Below are 21,071 nucleotides of genomic sequence, written 5' to 3' on the forward strand. Positions count from 1 at the left end.
GAAATGGGAATATTCTTCCTGAATTGGAATATATGGGAACCAAACAGCAAAAGCATAGCAAGCAAAGCAAGAACTCTCACACAACTCATGCAGTACAATCTAAGTCCCATTTAATGTTATGATTTAAAACTCATCTGTAAAACTCATGCGAGGTAAAAGTGTTTTATATTGTAAAGCTGTAGCGAAAGTGCATGTATTTGGGAAGTACTGAGCACACAACTGGATCAGTGAGACTTGGATTATACTGCACAAGTTGTGTGAGTTTGTAAAGGATGTTTTGATATAGTTTTGCTGTTTCTGCAAAGAATGTTTGCCTTTTTTGGATTCTTCGTTCGCTGTGGAAGCATGAAAGAAAAACACAGTTTTAGGTAACATGCAATGATTAATTGATACACAAATTGTCATTTTGTGAGTGAAGTATTCTTTTAAATATATGGACTAGACATGCAGTGGTTTTATGCTATATTTGAAGCCCATGTGCAGAGTTTCAAATACCGACATGGTTAGCTGGAGGACAGGAGAGGTCAAGACTTGTCCAGCACAGAGAACCACCTGGCCTGCCAACAGAGGATTAGGCTGAGTGACAACAGATTGGCAGTGACTGCAGGATCAACTCAGCCAACCAATGACGACATCAACCTGGGGGCAAAGCAGAACAGACGGGTTACTATTTTCTCTCCCTCCTCACTGCTGACATGTTGAATTGTTTAGCTTTACATTCTTTAATTTCTGCATTATGTAAGCAGGATTTTGGAATCACACTTTTTTTATTCCACATAAAGAAAAGAATACATGTAGAGTTTATGCAAATAACCACTGTATGTTGGTTAATAGATTCACAAACCCCCAAATAGGCCAGGACACGCTATAATGTCTTATTGTGTAATGTCAGGAAATGCCATTCCTTGTCTTAACCACAGTCTGGCTACTATAGGGTTACTGACTCTTGAAGTGTGTTGTCCTGATCCAACTAGGATGAGATCACAGTCCACTTCCGTTACGCATTGTCAACCTGAGAGCTGTGAACTGAGTCAGTGCCAATAAGAAATTGGCTGAGGTTAAGCTGTCATCTGAGGGCAAAGGACCGTTAAGGATCACTTAACCCTGGCTGACGTAAACCTGCTGCAGAGCAAAAGACAGCCTCACATTTGCTCGTCATGTTTATACATCATGCCAGACAGACGGATGATTAGACACTTTCTGAATTTACAGTAACTATAAAAGCTGACCTCTCACCTGCAGGGGTCCTCAGTGGGTGCACCAAGGGGTTCACAGTAAATAACAAACTGTTTAAATTCATGATTAAAGTGGTTTAAGTTTATAGTGAGTGGTTAGCATTGTCGCCTCACAGCTAGAGGGTTCCTGGTTTGAGCCTGGGGTGGGGGAGCCCCTCTATGCAGAGATTGCATGTTCTCTTTGTGTCAGCGTGAGTTTTCTTCGCGTTCTCCAGCATTCTCCCACAGTCCAAAGGTTAATTGTCACGTTAATTGGTGACTCTGAATTGGCGTAGGTGTGAATGTGAGCTTGAATGGTTGTCTGTCTCTATATCAGCCCTGCGATAGTCTGGCGACTTGTCCAGGATGTACCCTACCTTTCACCCAGTGTCAGCTGGGATAGGCTCCAGCACACAGGATATGCGGTTACAGAAAATGAAGAGCCAGATATTTCCCTCAGGAGTTGGTGGAGACTAAAGCAGAGCTAAAAGAGGATGAATATTGAATTATATTCACCACATGGACACAAACATGACTCCGAATGCTTATGTTGCTCTGTAAGCAGCATCAGCTTAACTATTACACCATTTAGAAGGAAACCATAGCTATATATGGGTTCCAGTCCAGCTGCTGCAGTGGTTTACACTAACCACAACCTTAGTGTTCTTCAACCAGATGTGTAACCCTGTTTGGGTGATGTGCATAAATTTCTATATCTAATGGTCAAATCTGGCCTCACAAATCCAGATGTACCTAGTCATTTCCTAACCCACCATGTAGAAAAGGGATTAATATTAAGTTAAGATATAAGTGCAACGCCACTATTTTCTGTTAACCTGGTGCCATAGATCAAAATATCTGCTCTATACTAGACTGTGTATTGTTCAAGTTTTTAGGCCCGGGACTCTGTCTTCTGTTTCTTAACTTTTCCATGGAGGCTATGAGAGTTTACACCCCTTTAGGGTGTGGTCTGCTGTACACCTGTGTTGAGTTAATGCCTTGAAAGAGATGTAAATGACTGTTAAAACACATAACCAGAGACTGGTGTGCTGGACGTTACTGATCCAAGAGTAGAATTTAGACATCACACACAAGTAAGGTGTTGACAATGTTACTGCTGATACTTTGTCCTGTGTGTTATTTGCACCATTAGACATGTTTGGTGTTGTAGTGTACAAATTGTTTTTTTGCAAAGGTTTGGGGCATCTAGTTACGTTACTCCTTATGTTCCCCTTGACAATTAAGTAAAGGTTGTAACACTGCTGGATGTCTAACTCAGTAGTCGTTTCTTAAAAGTTATGTGAACTATATGATCAAAGCTGCTTACAATCAGCATTTTCATGCATGACACTTCAAAGTAACACAAGAAACCCAAACAGAGCTTCAACAGAGACAAGCTGCACTGACAAAGAGGAACAAGCTCACATGTTGAAACTAATCCACAGAAATGTGAAGAACAAGGTACAGGATGGAGTTGGCTGATTCTGAAACTGTTAATTGTCATGCAACACAATGGAAGCCATGTAGTGGTTAGTTTATTTCAATCATGTATTTTGTTTACCCTCTGTAACCAGGGTGTCTACAGGTATCAGACACTTAAATGTAATGCTTTTAAAAACTTTTTCAAGATCACTTTTAACCAAATTTAAGACAGATTTTAAGACATATTTTTCTTATTTAAGCATTGCATGTCAGAATAAATCTAAATAGTACATGTGGTCCTGTGCAGCTGTAGGTTTTATGCATGAATTAGGTTGATCTATATTTTGCCAACAGGTAAAGGGACAGTATTAGGTGCAGTGGTAGGTTTGAAGAATTGTAACATCAGAAATGTGTACTGACACAGAAAAGCTTGACTCATTTTGACAAAAGGATATTAAAAATGGACATACAACACTATATAAAGTATATGTGGCAATTAAGACCGCACAAATTAAAATTTTAGACTATTAATGACTATTAAGGCCTAATATTTACAACATTTAATTTAAGACTTTTAGCTGCAGACACATACTCATCTAATGTTACCTTTCTTATATTCTGCTGATGCACTTATTCAGCACAACCGTACACTTTATGACCACATTAGCTCTTGAGCAGTTTTTAGCAGCGTCCAAACCCTGAGTGACAAGTGTAGATTCACTTGTTTCCTCGCCTGCCACCAAATGTCCTAACCTGCAGTGCAGTAATCCTGAGCTCACATGTCCCAGCCTCTATGTTAATGTAGTGTTTGTTCATTAGCTTTTTTTTTCAGTAATGTAGTGTAGGATATGTACCAGTACGTCCTGAGCTTTGCTTTGACCTCATTTGCATCATCATTTACCAACAGAGACACAATAGAGGATCTTTCCAGCCCAGTCGCCAGAGGAAAATGTTGGCATACGTTTCTGCACACCACAAATATGTTACCTTTGCACATTTCATATGTATCATATCAGCGTTTCTAAAGTGACATATTTAAGCTGACGTTGTCATCTAGAGGTTGAGGGGATGGTGAATGGTATGTCACCTGGCCGAGACATATGCCAAGCTGCAGACCACTGTTAGAGCCCAAAATACATCAGTATAGGAGGTCTTTTGGCCATCCCTCTCAGCATATCCACCAGTGTTTGTGGCACAAAACCTGGATCTTTTTTGTGGCACATTGTTGTGTTTCCCAGTGGCGTCTGAGCAACCAAATGTCAGTGTTTTAAGCCAAAATTAGATTATGTGCTGAAACCTAACCACACCTTCACCAGAGCATTGTTGAGAAACAATAAGTGAAAATCTGCAAGATTGCTTTTAACATCCCAAAAAAAGAGAGCTTTTAAACCTGTGGTCAATTAGCATTGTGTGAAAATCTGCAACCTAAATACCCAGGGTCAAAAGCAAACCTAAAAACGTAACACTGATTAAAGGGTGACGCAGAGGGTCTGTAACCTTCTGGTGTATCACTTCCTCACAGATTGACCTTTCTTTATTGGCTCTATCTTCAGCTCTAACCCCTCTGCACCATCTGGAGAACTCCTGGTCATCTCAGCGGGGCGTTAAACCCACTAAGATTTCCTGCATTAGGAAATAGGATTAGCAAACCTTCTATCTTCCCTCAAGTCAGAGCTGAAAAAGTTTAAAAGTTGCATTTAAATTGCAACATGCTGATTTTGCCTGGCATCTCGCCTATTAGAGACAATACGCTCCATGTCTCTGCAACACAGTGCTGCTGCTCCCCACTGCTGGCTCACTGAAACTCTTTCATCCGCTGTCTGTGCACCCTGCAGCCCCGAACCAATGAATCCTGTCACACAAGCAGAATAACAATGTAAGTTTGAGAAGTTGGTCCGCTCGGACCAGGCTGCTGCTGTCCGATTATCTAATTCCACGGCTCAAAAGTAATAAAAGGATGCCGTATTAAAGGCTAAGCTGCTCATCTAATCTTCTCTCCCTAATCTCCATCCCTCGCTGAGTACGGGCACTGCGGGTTTCACAGATGGGATGAACAACTCACTGACAGTCCCCCAAAATTATTAAATAAAACAAAAAGCTAATGTTTATATTTTGATGTTTGTCCAAAGTGAGACACCAGAGGTGGAGTAATCCCCTCTTTTAGTCGTGGGCACAAACAGAGGGCAAATGAGAAATGAATGAAAGTGCTGATGCTGTGCAAATGTGTGTGATGTCACAGCCTTCATGCACTTTTAATATCCCAGGATTTCTGCATCTCAGCCAATATCCTGCTTAAAATAAACCCTGAAATCTGTGTTTTTGAGTTGTGTAACAGTGCGTGTCTTTTTTCAATGCCAACAAGCAAAGACAGAGAATGCTGCATGCCTCTGCAGCTGCATCCTAAACAAACCATATCCTTATATAACAGTTTAACAGATATGACTCGTGTGAATCACATACCTATATCAAGGCCATAACTTATGTCACACTTTTTACCACTTAATTATTGTGGTTATTATTACTTATATAAAATAGGCAAGTGGAGATGATCACTCTATTTGTGAGGTTTCTATTTTATTTTTAACCTATCTGATGCATACTGTGCCTGTCCTTAAATGCCATCACACAGTCACGTTAACATGTTCACCTCCACTGATTGAATTAACTTCACCCTATTAGCTAGTTGGCAGATCCTCCTGAGGGCCAGAAGTAGATTTAGTACCGGAATAAGATTGACACACGTTTCAGCAAACATTATCTTTAGTATTCATCTTTATTTGTCACAAGAACTCGCTTGGCTCTCCTGTAATGTGCACACTGCTCTCTTCATCATTTCTCCTCTGGCAAATACTCTGAAAATATATTTTTATAATACATTTAGATATCACTCAGTGAAACAGTCACCCCAAAATCAAACACACTTATTTTTCCTTTTACCTGTAGCGCTAATTAGCTATTTATATTGTTTTGCTGTGGGTTGCAGAGTGTTGGAGATATCGGCCGTAGAGATGTCTGCCTTCTCTCCTGTATAATGGAACTAGATGGCACTCAGCTTGTTGTGTCAAAGTGCCAAAAACTACATTTGAAAATGATGATTTCTGGAAAAAGACATTACTGTTGAGTTTTTCAAATGTATTTTTTTGGCACTTTGAGCATCACAAGCTGAGTGCCATCTAGCTCCATTATACTGGCAAGAGGGCAGACATCTCTACAGCAGATATAATCTAGACTGATAGATAGCACTACCGGTAAGACGAAAAATATGTATTTTTGATTTGGAGGTCCCTTTAAGATGTGATTTTGGCTGAATCTGTTATTCACTGGAGTTAAAGACACACACCCCTCTTCACGGCCAAGCATGGACTGATTAATTAATGAATAATTAATGAATATAAGTGGATTATTATATGCTAGATATCTTAACAAGCTCCTAGTAACTCCACTTGAAGTTTGTCTAATGAAGCGAAGATCCCACATAAAGACATATGTAACAGCATGGATTTATGTAAGAGGTGAGTCTGGCAGGAGAAGGTAAATAGTCATGATGCTGACTTGGCACAAATCCACAGGGAAAGTGAACAAGTGAAGGCCGTCCCGCTGCATGTCCAAGGCTCTGATCTTGAGAGAATGAACTATTTGTTTCTGTCTTGTTCAAGCACAGAGATCAGTTACTCCAACAGAAGTAAATCCATACATCACTGCTTGTGTATGATCCCAGTCAGGTGTGGAAAGCATCAAATGTATTGATACAAGTCTGGATTTGTGACACATACTGATTTTCATGAGATCTTCCCAGAAATTCATAAACTTTTCCTTAATGAAATAGATCGGGGTAAAAGATGTGCCAGAAGCTCAAGTAAATTAATAAATCACAGGGAGTGCTACACAGAGATGCCCTGTATAAAAACTGTCTTGGTTCCTTTATGCTGCCTCATGCATCACTCTCCTTGGGGATTGGATGATTGTAGGACGGGCTGTGGACATTGCCGGAGTTGGGAAAAAATGAAGGTATGTACGGGATGACGGACATCAGAGGACTGGTCAGCGGGCCCTCATCTGTGGAAGGCATGGGGATGATGATGTCGTCCTGGTCCCACACGTGGAAGGCATTTGGGTGGGAGTGGCTGAGGGCAGGTGGCATGTGCAGAGGGCTGACTCCCTCCACCTCCCCATCTTTTTTCAGATCCTCATGGAGGGGGCCCAGCAAACAGTCTGTGGACGGATTGAGAATTGTGTTACATAATGATTTATCTCCCAAAAGTCCCTCTCTGTCTTGTTTAGATACCACACAGAGCTGCTGCAGAAATTAAGAGCAAGCTTGCTGACATACTCCAGCACTTGTGCTCCATCTCTTAAAGAGACTGCTTGAAAAGGATTTTGTGTTACTTCAGAAATATTTATTTTAAAGACAACATAGGTTTTTGTTAGAGCAGGATACCCTTATTCACCCTTACTTAAATGTCCTGAAAAGTTTTCTTTTTGAGCACCATAAATGGTACAAAATAATACGAAAAACAACCACACATAATGTTAAAAACACTGTATTAAATTGTAACTAGTACCAGTGAAAGAGACAGCATCACACCTGCACTGGCATCCCTGCATTGGTTACTGGTCAAGTGTAGGACTGAGTTGTGTAGGACTGAGTTTAATCATCGCCTGGCACCCAAATACATCTCTGAGCAACTCTGCCCCATTTCCAACCCCGGGTCTCTCAGATCCTTAGACAAGCTGCTCCTGGCTGTCCTGCGATCGAGGCTCAGGGGTAACGGCGACAGAGCATTCGCAGCAGCCGCCCCAAAGCTTTGGAACAGTTAACCATTTTCAATTCCCCCCTCTGTAGACATTTTTACGGCTAAGCTTAAGACCCACATGTTTTCTCAGGCCTTTGAGTGTCCTTAGCGTTTCATTGTTTTATATTTCATATTTCACATATTACTCTTCTGTGTTTTATTTTCTGTCTTTACTCATTTATTAGTGCATGCTTGTGGAATAGTACTGTTATTTTATTTGATTGCTTTTTGCTGTTACCATGTTATGTAGTTTTATCTAAATAATTTTATTGTGCAGCACTTTAGTCAACTGTGGTTGTTTCTAAACATGCTTTTTAGATCACTTGATTTGATTTGATTTGATTTTGAACAAAACATGCATTTAATTTTAATGAGAGGAGAATCGATGTTTGTGTCGATGAGTTTATGGAATTGAGAGTCTTGCACTGAATGCTGAGGTTCATCAGCCCTGTGTTTTTTTGTAATTCAGCAAAAATTCAGAGAGTCGGATGTCTCAGGCATTTGCTAATCCTGTCCCAATGTGCAGACACACCCCTCATATTTAATGAATGCTGGAGCAAACCAAACTAACACCTGCATCCCAGTTTATAAAAAAAATAATTAAAAAAAAGTTTACTCTTGCCATCACAAGCTCCAAAGTGCATCAATATATATTTGTACTAGGGCTGAACAATATTATACAAAAACAATATTACTGCAAGTATTTTGAAAGACATTGTGACATGAATCATGATTTTAGTTGGATTAGTAATTCTGCAGTTCATTTTTACTGAAAAAATAAATAATTAAAATTGATGATGATGTGATTTTTGCTGGGGTCAAGCTTGTTACCTTTTGTCTGAAATGATTTGTAGGCTGTCTTGGGGGAGGTTTCTCTGCAGCACCACAGTGCTTCATTTACAATGATTTGTTGTGACACATTTTACCTTTATCTAAAAATGTCAGCTCCTGTGGTTTGAATGTTGCACTTGGCTTTATTGTGATTTCAACATCATTTCAATTAATTGTGCAGGCCTAATTTGTACACTGTTGTCATGCAGTATCAAACTTGTATTGATATATGATGATACAGCACAGATTGTTCAACTTATATACAGATCAAGGGGAGTTCTAGTGTACAACTTATGTTCAATGAACATGAGACAGCTACATCTAATAGATTTGAGTACCTGTTAGATCCAGCATGAGGTCTTTGATGAGGTGACCCACGATTGCGTAAGCCACAGCGACGACAACCAGAGCAGCCACCAGAAGGTAGAGGACAGATTTAGGGAGCTGGATGATGTCCCTGGGTGGAGGCTTGTACTCCTTGTACAGAGGCTCCACATTTTGGACCAAGTACTGGAATGAAAATCCCCCTTCGTTCGTGTAGTTGAAGTTGTCCATATTCCCAGAGTAGTAGCTTCCACTTCATCCAATGAGTAGTTATTGCATTATATTCAAAGTTTCCCAGTTTGATTCATCCACTTGCTGCAGCGCCACTCCATAAAATGCAGAGAGGCTGAGTCAAAGTTTACAACTTCAAAACAAAATATTTTATCATTTAATATATGGCAGATGGGAGAGTGCAGCCACTTCAGCTACGTGAAAATATGCCAGTAAGTAAGTTCACCCACCTGTCAAGACCAGCTTTTTGCAGTTTCCAGACTAAACACATTTGGATCTTTGCAGTGCCATTTCACCAGCATGTTTCCACACAGCATTAATTACTAATTACTGGCATCATGTTGTTATAATCACTTCATCCTCCACCAGCCACCAGGACCGTTCAGACAGCCTCTGCGCTCCTCTGCTGTGTGCTGTATACTGAAATAATCCAGGCTATGGGCAGGACACAGAGAGGCAGAGAGAGAGGGAGAGAGGAGGGGAGGGATTACACTTCCAATCACAGCACAGATCAATCAGTCCCTCATCCCAGCCCCGTCCCATCCCACACAGATTACTTAATCCACAACAATCTCAGTACATGCTTCCTCCCCTTTAATGCTCACCCACATTATGCCCACTAAAATACACAGATGCAAAGAAAATACTCTTTACTAAGAAATTCTAAGTTGTTTTGACGTCATGAGAAATCTTTAAATCATAAAATAAAATCCTTCAGACTTCCTGACTGGAAAGGCTGAAATTAAGTCAAGCCCTACTTCTGGATTTGTTTCTGATCTACTCACAACTGTAATGTAACTTCTTATAATCTCTCACTGGTCTCTGTAAAAAGATAAATGAGGTTTTCTGTCCATATTCTAAACTTAATAGGTACTTCATTGAATTAGCGGAAAGTACCTGTGTCCTGAAAGTTTTGAGGTTCAGTATTTCTATTTTCTGCTACTTTGCACCTACTTGATGTAATCCTCAAATATTATTTATATTTAATTTAAAATGACATAAAATAAAACTCTTAAGAGGGGCTACTTTGGGGCTGGATAATGCACATTTTTAATATTTCTTTTTTTTTATTACAAGACTTAAATTATAATTGACTATTTTACAGTGTTGTGTTGCTAATTTATTTCTCTTATCAGGTGAGGTGAGGACATTATTATCTAATTTTAGTTATTATTATTTAATTTTAACCATGACTGTAGCTACTGTATATTATATACAATCTATGATTTGACAAAAAACAAATAAGTAATTAAATAAATAAATAAACAAAAAGAAGAACAAAAGAGATTTTGTTTTTTGAACTGACAAAGTGAACATCAGGTAAATAATAACAGCACATAACGTTGTAAGTCAAGTATGAATGACCCTAAAATACATGAAGACTTTAAGGTGACAATATTACAATACGATTACATAATAAAAAAAAAAGTAAAGACACAAGATTTAAACATACACAGAAATAAAGATAGAGAGTTAGAGGATAGATTTAGCATAAAAACGACATCAAGGGTCTAACGTTCGTGCTAATGGTTGCCAGGGAGACGGTACATTAGCACTTAAGCTAACTGGCTACCCGGCGCAGATAGCTAACTTAAAGTTAATGTTATATTTATCAAACACTACGTTACCGGCCTATGACATTGTAAGCATTTTATTGCAACATACTATACCGTCATTACTACATTAACTCTGTGGTTTGCGAGTTTGAAGCTAAAGGTAATATTACATTTTACAGCCAAGGTGGGTTAGCTAAAGCTAAAGGTGTCTGTTAGCTGGCTAGCTGAAGTTAGCTTTGCCATTCCCTTTGGTTAACCGTACATTATTCTCAGAAACGGGCGTTTGTATGTGTTTCTACTGACGTTATTTGAGTATGTTTCAACAGGTGTGTTTTTATCTAATTTAGGTTTGAGCTTGTCAGGAGACACAAAAGAAAATGGACTTTTTCTCTTCTGACCTACCGTCCACCTCACTTAAAGATTCACAGATGGTAACGTTAATGTTAGAAGGTTATTAACTTATGTCATAACAGTTACTTAAGACACAGGAGTCCTAAAATATGCTTTTTTAACAATACAGTAACGTGTAAACTAATGGGAGTATAATACTGTTGTAGCAGCCTTGTGTTTCAACCATAAATGGATGTCATGGTTTATATAAAAAAATTATGGGGACTGCTTTTCTGGGATCTGTAAAATCATACTTGTAAGTTACAGTTTATGTTTATTGTCAGCCACCTGGTGATAATGTAAGAGTTGTTTTTCATTGTCTTTGGCAATACAGACAGAAGACTCAAACCACAGTCCATCAAGAGGGAAGTCCTCGAGCAACAGTATGACTGACACTGGAGAGCAGCACACCAGGTACAGCATCACCTACACAGTCCAATCATCATTCATATAGGACTTACTTTTACCTGGCCAGTTCTGTCCACTTGCCCCAGAATGAACTCTGTTGTTTCTCAGCGAATAGGATGTTTTGGGTTAAAGCCACATTCTACCTGCATGTGTGTGTGTCAATATCTATTGTAGCTCAGGTATAGATGACATCAGCAGGAGTGCTCAGGAGCTGGTGATAAAGATAAACGACAGCCGCACCAGTGACCAGAAAGTGTTCGACAGCTTCCAGGAGAAGTTATTGAAGAAGGTACAAGACTTATTTAATGCTTTTGGTCCTATCCTGTTTAGGGATTTTGTCATCCATCTTACCAACGTCATTTCTTGGCTGACATGTTTGGCCTGAATGCACTTCATACCTGAAAGTAAAATGCTAACCTTGGAGGGATACCTACTCTGTTGTTTGGTGTGTCTTGTGCTCTCCCTGTGCACTAATATTCTAATCTGATCAATGGATTGATTTGTCTTACCTCACCTTTTGTTCCCCAGGTGACCGAGATGTGTCAACAGATGCAGGAGCACATGTACAACGTCTATGAAGAGAACAGTAATGTGATGCAGGTGTATCTGCAAGAGTTGTCAGACGTGCTGGAGCGCTGCAGTCAGCTCAACAGTGAGCTCTTCAACGCCAGTCAGGCACTAGAGAGTCTTAGAGGGGGCCTGGCCATTAGCCATGCATCAGAACCCTGAGAAATTCCTGCTCTGGTGTCCGTATTATTGATCTAGTTCATGTGTTCTTATTTTGTAATTTTATGCAGAGTATTCAGAATAGCTGACTGTCCAAATGCTGTAGACTGTCTTTGCAGGACTGTAGTTCAGGTTACGGCTCATGATCACAGTCAAAGAACACAAAAACAAAAGCTAAATCCATGCTTAATGTATATTCAATTTTAGTGTCTATTAATTTATTAAATAAAAGTACAACTAACAAGAACAAAATAGACCAAATTATTTGGCTCTCAGGTGTTACACCACAACTTAAGAAGCAGCACAGACATGCATTTTTAAAGGTATACAATGCAGGATTGTCGGTAACAAGTGAAAGTAAAATCCAACCCCAGATTTACACTTGTTTGGTTTTTTGCCTCATTGTATTTGCTTTTTTTTTTTTGGGTGCCGTGTCTCTTAGATGCCTGCTGCTTACAGTCTGGCACCTGGTTGCTACCTTTTTATAAAGCCTTGGCCTTACCTGAGCGCTGTGGGGTTACACACTCATAAATGTCCTAGGCACGGAAAAAAGTATAGGCAGAGAAACACCACCACACACTTATGGTTGGGGTCATAAGTGATGATTTAGAGGGATCACTACTGTATGAGTCAATACGTTGTTTTTTTAGGAAAATCCTGCAAAGTATATCTTTAAAACCTGCAGTCATTAACATATGATAATCTAAAATGACAACAGAAGACGATTTAATTTAAATGGGGACTGTATTAAGGGATCTATACATACTAAATCTCAGCTACACTCATATCCTTCCACTCATTCAAAACCATTTATTTACATATTACTCACTTACCACAAAATAAACCAACTACATAATGCCACAACGATTACATGCACCATGCCTTGTCTGTGCCTGACGTATAATTCAGGCATTTTAACTGTACAAATGTCATCATAGTTGGACCCAATGCTCAGTTAGGTTAACCTTACATATTCACCAAACGTACCAAAAAGAGGGAGTGGCAGACGGCTCCTATCACTAGACTGAAAACATATAAATGTAATGAGGTATTTGTGATTTATCCCACCAGGCAAATCTCATAATGTGAGGCGGATTAAGTGCACTTCAAGGTCTCTACGTTCATCCAATGAGGTGAACAGGAACAGGTAGCACAGGACTAGTCCACTTAAAGTCCATTTCAAGAAGATGGTGGAGAACTTTTACTTTCCGACAGTGAAAGACTGCAGTCCAGTGATGGCTCTGCCCAGGATCAAGGCATGAATGTCATGAGTTCCTATAAAAGAACAATGAAAAAATAACCGTAAACAAGGTGATTTCATGTAAACATATTCACTTTGAACATATAGTGTGAATTTGATCTAACATAGCTCTGAAAAATCAGCCTGTTAATTAACATGCCTCTGTAATAATATGTGCATTGTTGACCTCTAGTGGTGGATCTACATAATTGCAGCTAAAGTTTGCAATCCTTCTCACTGTAATTATAGCCCTTTTTACACAGAGATTCTGCAATAGGGCTGCAAAAAAGACCCTCAACTACACCAGCTTCATTTTTTTTACGTGGCACAAATCAACGCAGGCATCATGCCACCCCAGTGTGTGATTTTAGATAGTATGTCAGCGTTCTGGAAGCAAAAGAGGCTAGATGGGCGTGACATGTAACACAGCAGAGTGAGCCATATAACATACGTTTCAGGCAGCACTTTCTAAATAGTAAAAATGGCATGACATGGCAACAATAATCAATTTGTGTTTATGGAGGTTGACCTTGCCCTCTGCTCAGAGGGTAAAGGGTTCCCAATTTGCGGAAATTTTCAGTTGCTTTTCTTTTTTGATTTAGCTGCAAACTGCTGCTAGCTGCTTTTAAAGCTACTGGTGGTGGGTCACACAAATAACATGTCGTCAAAATGTCACACCCATCCCGTCCTCCTGGCTGCTCCTTTTACACAGACAGTGAGTCAGCGCTGTTAGTTCATACACTGCTGGCTTGAAGGCGAGACAACTCTGTCTCCCTATTCCGTAATTGTACCTTTTATACAGAGCGGAATAACAGCGTGACATTCCCGCTTTGGACAGGAAGTGTAAAAGGGGCTTATACCCTCTGTTGTTACTTTTGAAAATGTTAAAAATGAAGACTAGATGTGTACCTACCCTCGTATGTGTTGACGGCCTCCAGGTTCATTACGTGACGGATTATGTGGTACTCATCTGCAATGCCGTTTCCTCCCAGCATGTCTCTGGCTTGTCTGGCAATATCCAAAGCCTTGCCACAGCTATTCCTCTTCAGCATGGAGATCATCTCTGGTGCTGATCTGTTAGGTTAAGAACACAGAAACGTTTTTTAGTCAGAGAGGACCAGCAGCTAACAAGCTCAAAACAAACCTGAAAGAAATGTGAAGACAGAAAAAGCTTACTTTTTCTCATCAATAAGTCTCCCCAGGGTCAGACATGACTGCAGCCCAAGGGTGATCTCTGTCAGCATATCAGCCATTTTCTTCTGCATCAGCTGGTTCCTGGCCAGCGGCACCCCAAACTGGATTCTGATTGGAGGGTGGAAAGATATGAAAAGCTGAGGCTGGCAAAACATGAGGAGACAATCTGGATATATATATAGTAAGGTAATGCTCATGTTTACACTTTTTCCACTGGAGCTAGATTTTTATGCCTGTAAGGTCCTCTGACCTTTAGTGAACACACATACTGCAGACAGAACATCATGTACCTGTCCAGAGTGTACTGTCGCGCAGCGTGGAAGCAGAATTCAGCAGCTCCCAGAGCTCCCCATGCAATGCCATACCGGGCGTTGTTCAAACAGCCAAAGGGACCCTGATAGAGAAGGTCAACAACAAAAGAAATGTAAGATATTAGCACACAGTCACATTAATGTTGTAATATTAAAATTACATTACTTTGGTTTTGTTGGAACTTAATCTAAGGCCCCAAATGTTGCTTTGTTTGTGACATCTCACAAAAGAGACACTGACATCTCAAGACAAAAACTCAATCTTCCTTATCTACATGTCAACAGTAAATTAACACTTAGTTTCTGCAAAATTTCACCCTGGACAAAATTTTAAAGGATCTGTTTTCAGTGGCCTAAATTGTGGACAAAAGACCAAAAGGCATAGAAAAAGCTATGTTTCGAATATACTCGTGTATGTGGACAAGGCCTCAGAGAGAAGTCACTTACACCAAGACCAGAGATGTTGGGCAGTAGGTTCTCCTGGGGAACCTCCACTTCATCCATCAGGATCATGCCAGTGGCAGACGCCCTCAGCGAGAACTTGCCCTCAATCTTAGGGGTGACGAAACCCTTCATTCCACGCTCCAAGATGAAACCCCGCACCTTGCCATCTTCACACTTTGCCCACACCACTGCGATGTCTGCCACAGGGGAATTTGTGATCCTAGCAGAGGAAGGAAAATGAGGACCAAGAAAAACATTAACTGCGCGATCACACATTTAAGTATTTCACAAAGGACTTGATGCACGGAACACACCCAAGCACTATTTAAAGTCTTAAGCTAAAATGCCAGTCTATCACTAAGCTAACCAAAAAGAGAGGAGCAGCAGAGATGCTTCACTATCATGCTTGCCCCAGTCTGAGTCAATAGAGACTCTTTGACAAAACACTCAATCAGGAAAACAAATTCATTTCGTATGTATTCATCTACCTACCAGGTCTTGGCTCCACTGATGCTAAAGGTGCCACTGGACGGGTTGTATTTGGCCTTGGTCTCCATACTGCTGGGATCACTGCCGTGGTTGGGCTCTGTCAAGCCAAAGCAGCCCAGGATTTCTCCACGGGCTGCAGACAAATGAAAACATAAGGACAATCTTGAGACTGTCCTTTTGCCCTTTTTAAAATGTCACGCACAAAAGAAAAGAGTGTCGCTCTCACCGAGACGAGGCAGGTACTTCTCCCTCTGTGCTTCTGTGCCGTAAGCATTGATAGGGTGCATGACCAGTGAAGACTGGACACTCATGACTGACCGATACCCACTGTCCACTCTCTCAACCTCTCTGGCAATCAAGCCGTATGCCACATAACTAGTGCCTGCACAGCCGTACCCTGCAAGGGGAAAGAAAACTGTGTGAAGTACAAGGAGCCAAACATAGAAAACACATGTAAAGGCACATAAAGAAATACTGCAGAACAAAGACATCCTTAAGCAAAGACTTCAGTTAATCTTAAATTCTGTTGGACAATATAATGATAATGTGGCTTTGTTTGTTACCTTTAATAGTTGGGCCTAAGACGCCCAACTCGCCCATCTCTGAGACAATCTCACGGTGGAAATCTGTAGCACGGTGCATGTTGGAAAAATAGAAACTGACCATTAAATAATTATCAGGGCAAAAAACACTTTTTGCATACCTGACCTATCTTAAGAAGAGAGTAAAAAGCCAAAATCCAAACTGCCTAAATATCGTAGATCGTAGTTGCTCAAATGGCATTGCTTAGAAACATTTAACAAAGATGTAAAGATGCGAAGATGACAATAGAAAAAGAAGCAACAAAGTGATTGAGTGCCAAAAGGGATAAGGATATTACAAAACAAAAATGAGATAATATAAAATCTATATACACCTTTCACTTATACAGATACTGTATGTTCATGATTGATATTTGGCTACTGCACCAAACTGCACCCCCCTAACAAGTGTCTGTCAGGTTAGGGATGACAACTTGTAGAAATCTAGTGGCTGCTTGACAACTAGTGGCACCTTGAAAGTGTTGCAGGAATTATGTTTGCTCATCAATGTTGTCACTGTTAGCTAAAAGTAGCGAATTCAGGGGACAGCTTGGCAGTTAAATGTCAAAATTAATGCTGTATGGTTGAGGAAAAAATGAGGTCTCAGGCAAAATAGATCAACTCTTACTTTAACAGACCACAAAGGACAGACAAAGTGATATGTCTTATCTGCAAATGGGTGAATTTTGTGCTCAAGGAATTTAGTGTTGAACACTATTATGTGATCATAAATCCTACGAGAAACGCATGGGTAAGGAGTGCAAATGTAAGGTTGAACAGTTTAAATGTGTCTTCTCTAGCCAACAGTCAGCCTTCGTAAATCTTGTGGAAAGTAATGAAGGTGTAACAAAGGCAAACTGTGTGGTAGCTCACAGAATTGCTTGGCAGGGGTGCTCAAACTCCTGCCATACACTATGCATATGCATAGATACCAAAAAAGTCAGTTCATGTTCTTTGAGTTTGACAAAAGGTAGTCCATGACACACACATCATTTCTCCGTGTACTATGATCATGGCCGTGTGCTTCGCTTACGTTCATGCCTGTTGGCCATTAGGATGCGGGGCATGAGCTTTTCCTGGCAGTAGTCGCGAAAGGAGTCCCGGATCATGATCTCCTCCTCTGTCAGCTGACCCTCCAGATCCAGGGCGTCCCGCCAGTTGAATAGCACCTTGGCTGAGGGTCAAAACATGTACACATACACGTGCAGTGGTTATGTCACTGAGACATGTGACAACACAGCATGTGAAAGAATCTGGACAGAGCAGGTGTAACTCATTACAAATTCACTTACGTGCCTTCGCTGGCTTTTTGATTTCCTCAGCATCTAAAAGGAAGAAAAATAAAAGTGTTAGACAAATTTTAAGTAGGCCTACTTACATCTGTGAGTTTTCTTTCTTTTTGGACAAAAATAAAGTGTTTCCTACACATAACTTTCCCCTAAAGACTTCCACTCCAAACATTATCTTACCATTTATGTCTATAAAGAGTAAATAAAGGATTTTAAATGTACCTTTGACAGCTGTAGCAGCTGTGCCCTGAGCTCTGGATGCAGTGACAGCAGCACATTTTTGGCTGTTGGAGAGCAGACGGGTGACAACACCTCTGAGAGCCATTATGTCCTCTGATCACAGGGAAACAAAGAAAATATAGTAAAACAGTGTTATTTATAATATCTATAAACAGACGGAAAGCAAATTTCAGTTGAAGATACATTGGTATGAGACAATGTGGTAAGTTAAGTTGGCAGAGCAGTGAAAATCAGTTTCCTTGATTAGCTGTACAGTATTTTTAGCAGACACCCAAACACACCTTTTAAATTTGAAGATTATTATCACTCCTGGACAAAGGAAAGTGATTTGGGAATCGATTAAGCACTGGGTTAGAGAACTACCTAAAATGCTTCATCAGGAAAAAGATAAGTAAACTGCTGTCTATTTATAATGATTGCCAATCAGAACAAACAGCATGCAGTCCCATTGTTAGAAACACTCATATATCCTGCAGCAACCTGTTCGTGCAACTATGTTACACTTAGTGGCTGTTTTTTTAGGAAATCATCCAGTTGCACAGTACCTGTTTCCTCCGATGGGTTTATCTGATGATCCGATGACTTTTTCAGCGCTGGGCTGAGCTATAAAAGTTGCTTAAATAACATTTCGCCGGTTGCAACGTCAGAGGGATACATAACGTGAAACATGGACGCTCCTCTCCTCCATGTCAGGTGAGGCAAAAGACGCTGGAGCCTATGCAGGACCTATGGTTGTGCAACACATTGAAGTTATGCAACTCAACTGTGCACTGCCTTTAACAGTGGGATAATAATAATATTGAATTTATTAGGAGCCGCTGTCTGTTAGGAGTGTGTGATGCTGCTCCATGTGCCGTGTGTAGCTAAGTATTTTCCATTGTAGTAGGCGTGGGAATTAAATTTGTAACGCACTTCCACACTCAAGATGGCGCATATAGATTGCTGTGCAGCCGGAGGGAGTCGGCCCACGCCCTTCCTGCTCATTGGCTGGTAAAATAAGGAGCCATGTACAGAATGTGAGAGGGACAAGTTTTGTAAGTGACACTACAGATGACAACACAGCAACAACAAGCACACTAACAATAATCATATGATATAATCCTAATGATGGTGTTAGGGGTAGCTCCCTTGATGTGCTGATAATGTGAGGAAAATGTTAGGTAGGTGATTTATTTAAGGAAGGAAAGAAAGAAACTCCCCACATCAGATTTTTTTTACTATTAAATGTGGAAAGAAAAAGACAAATCACAATCACTTTTATTGGCCAGGTATGTGCACATACAAGGAATCTGACATGCATTTCCCTCAATGTACTTACACATAAATAGACAAAACAGCTAGAACAACAAAGCTGCACAAATAATGTAAGACACAGACAACGACTAATATCTACACAAGCATCTGAAAGAATAGATGTCCATATAAATATAAGAGCACCAATGACCAACAATGAAAATAGAATAAAAAATAAAACATCTGTACACAATTTGAGGGTTCTGTGGGTTGTAAACTATAATTAGTGCAAAGAAATATAATAATAAGCCTGGCTGAATATACAATGCATGCACTGGATGATTAGCGTAAAACTTCAATTAGTAGCCCGGGCTATTGTTTGCTTATAATTACTCAAATCAACAGGCCTATATTTGGGACAGACATCTATATGGGACAGGCCTTTAATTCCTTTCACACGAATTGGTTGCTGAGCAAAGATGGGATATGCAATCAAACTGTTTGTTAAAATTAGGCTTCAGATAATATTAATTATGAACTATACATTTGATCTAGCTCCAACAGACAGCGCATTAGAGAGAAAGTTACAGCACTCGAGGATTATGGCACCAGGCATACCGACACAACACCACTTCATGGTGTTATAATCAGTTATTAACATGAAATCAGTTGACTTTACTGAGACAGATGCCAGCAGGAAGCGCCGTAACACATATTTCATTTGAGCTGGTTAAATGCATTCATAATGGTTTTCCTAAGAAATCTGATAAGATTTCATACCTTTAAATTATTCACTGTTTAACAGTTAAACATGACCGTTTTCTGGGCCCATAGGTGGGGCTGAGCAGTCACCTGTCAAGTTCACCTTCTGGCCACTTGGCTTATGTAAACACATGTGATGGTCTCTCCTATATGTTTGTCCATCAGAGGAAGTTTTCAGTTTTGTTGGTGTTTTATGGAGTGTGTTTTTAGTTAAGTTTTTATCCAGCACAGATTTGCTGTGTGTCTGTAAGAGCCGGGTGGAGCAGCACAGAAAGTGGTAGGTCAGTCATTTCTCTGCTATGACCAGTTTCACTTCTTATGAAAATGTGTTTCCAGATGGTATACGTGTATCTATTATTTACTCTCATATCACGAGTTAGAATGAATAGTTTTTCCGCATAAAGATATACGGAGGTAAAATCAGCTAAATGCAGCCTATTCAAGGTAGCAAAAATGGTGGCGATGAAGAATATCTAGAATGTTGCATAACTTGTGATCAGCATTTTAAGATGTGGTCAATGCTGAGCCAATTTTGACTAGGCTAACAATCTGTAAGCTCACAATTTGTCATAAGCTGTGTTGTGGCAGTTCAGCTTAGGATCCAAATGCAAACACAACCAGGAAACTGAATGGTTTGACGCTATTTATTGTAGTTTGAAGAAGTGGAGCTGAAGGCTTTAATGAAATAGCTGAGGTAGTCAGGGAATGGTGAAGCAGAGCAGGCAGATTAGTTGAAGGCAGAGCAGTCCAAATCTGGAGGCAAAGACGAGAACAAGGCTGGACATGGCGGGTCATGGTTGAGGCTGGTGTGGTGAACTGAGGCACAGAACAAAGTGGGAATTGATGTCCAAAAGGTACAACAAGACAAAGTGTCAAAAAACTTAGAAGTTGGGCTGGATATCTGAGCTGAGGTTTTAACCTGCAGTGGCTTGATTGTAGATGTGGTTCAGGTGTGTAGTTTCTGAAAACAAACATGAGACACTAGGAAGGGGAAACAGGAAACACAAAGGAGAGGCAAAGCTGATCATAAACTCAAGGCTGCAGCCATGGAGACAGCACTGGGGGGACCCAACCTGCAGGAGGGCCTGGGGTCCACCCTGAAAAAAAAAAAAAAAAAAACACATTTGGGAACTGCATTACCAGATTAATAGTTAAAGTGTTAAAAATGTAATAAGTAATGTCGTCTAACTAGTTTAATTACTTCATCAAAATTATGTAACTTATTTTCCTAACAAATGTTTTAAACTAGCCAATAAAGCTGAAAAATGTTTGAAAATACCGTAAAACTTCAAATAAACGCCTGGTCCCTTTTGCTAGCCCAGTGTGGCTACACATTTTGACAAATAAAGGCCTGTCTTAATTAGAAGCCTGGTCTGGTGCCAAGCAGTTCATT

At 40.2% G+C, this 21,071-nt stretch overlaps 2 protein-coding genes across 3 annotated transcripts; one reads left to right on the plus strand and one right to left on the minus strand.

Annotated features, from left to right (window-relative positions):
• The first annotated feature begins 9,431 nt into the window (after positions 1 to 9,431).
• On the plus strand, positions 9,432 to 11,964 carry syce2 (synaptonemal complex central element protein 2). Of its 2 annotated transcripts, XM_050045066.1 has the most exons (5): positions 9,432 to 10,457; positions 10,719 to 10,802; positions 11,096 to 11,175; positions 11,344 to 11,458; positions 11,698 to 11,964. In XM_050045066.1, exons 2-5 carry the CDS (start codon positions 10,749 to 10,751, stop codon positions 11,896 to 11,898), a joined length of 450 nt encoding a protein of 149 aa, XP_049901023.1. In that variant the 5' UTR covers positions 9,432 to 10,457; positions 10,719 to 10,748; the 3' UTR covers positions 11,899 to 11,964. The 2 variants fall into 2 exon arrangements, with proteins under 2 accessions (XP_049901023.1, XP_049901022.1); XM_050045065.1 differs by having other exon boundaries at positions 9,432 to 10,802.
• Positions 11,965 to 12,620: 656 nt separating this feature from the next.
• LOC126390664 (glutaryl-CoA dehydrogenase, mitochondrial-like) lies at positions 12,621 to 18,455 on the minus strand. Its single transcript, XM_050045064.1, has 12 exons — positions 18,229 to 18,455; positions 17,666 to 17,776; positions 17,447 to 17,479; positions 17,188 to 17,328; positions 16,137 to 16,199; positions 15,800 to 15,970; positions 15,577 to 15,706; positions 15,088 to 15,304; positions 14,620 to 14,723; positions 14,312 to 14,437; positions 14,049 to 14,209; positions 12,621 to 13,170 (listed from the first exon to the last, which is right to left on the minus strand). Exons 2-12 carry the CDS (start codon positions 17,766 to 17,768, stop codon positions 13,097 to 13,099), a joined length of 1,323 nt encoding a protein of 440 aa, XP_049901021.1. The 5' UTR covers positions 17,769 to 17,776; positions 18,229 to 18,455; the 3' UTR covers positions 12,621 to 13,096.
• Between the last annotated feature and the right edge of the window lie 2,616 nt (positions 18,456 to 21,071).

Source organism: Epinephelus moara, chromosome 5 (genome assembly GCF_006386435.1).
Source record: "Epinephelus moara isolate mb chromosome 5, YSFRI_EMoa_1.0, whole genome shotgun sequence".
Taxonomy (NCBI): domain Eukaryota; kingdom Metazoa; phylum Chordata; class Actinopteri; order Perciformes; family Serranidae; genus Epinephelus; species Epinephelus moara.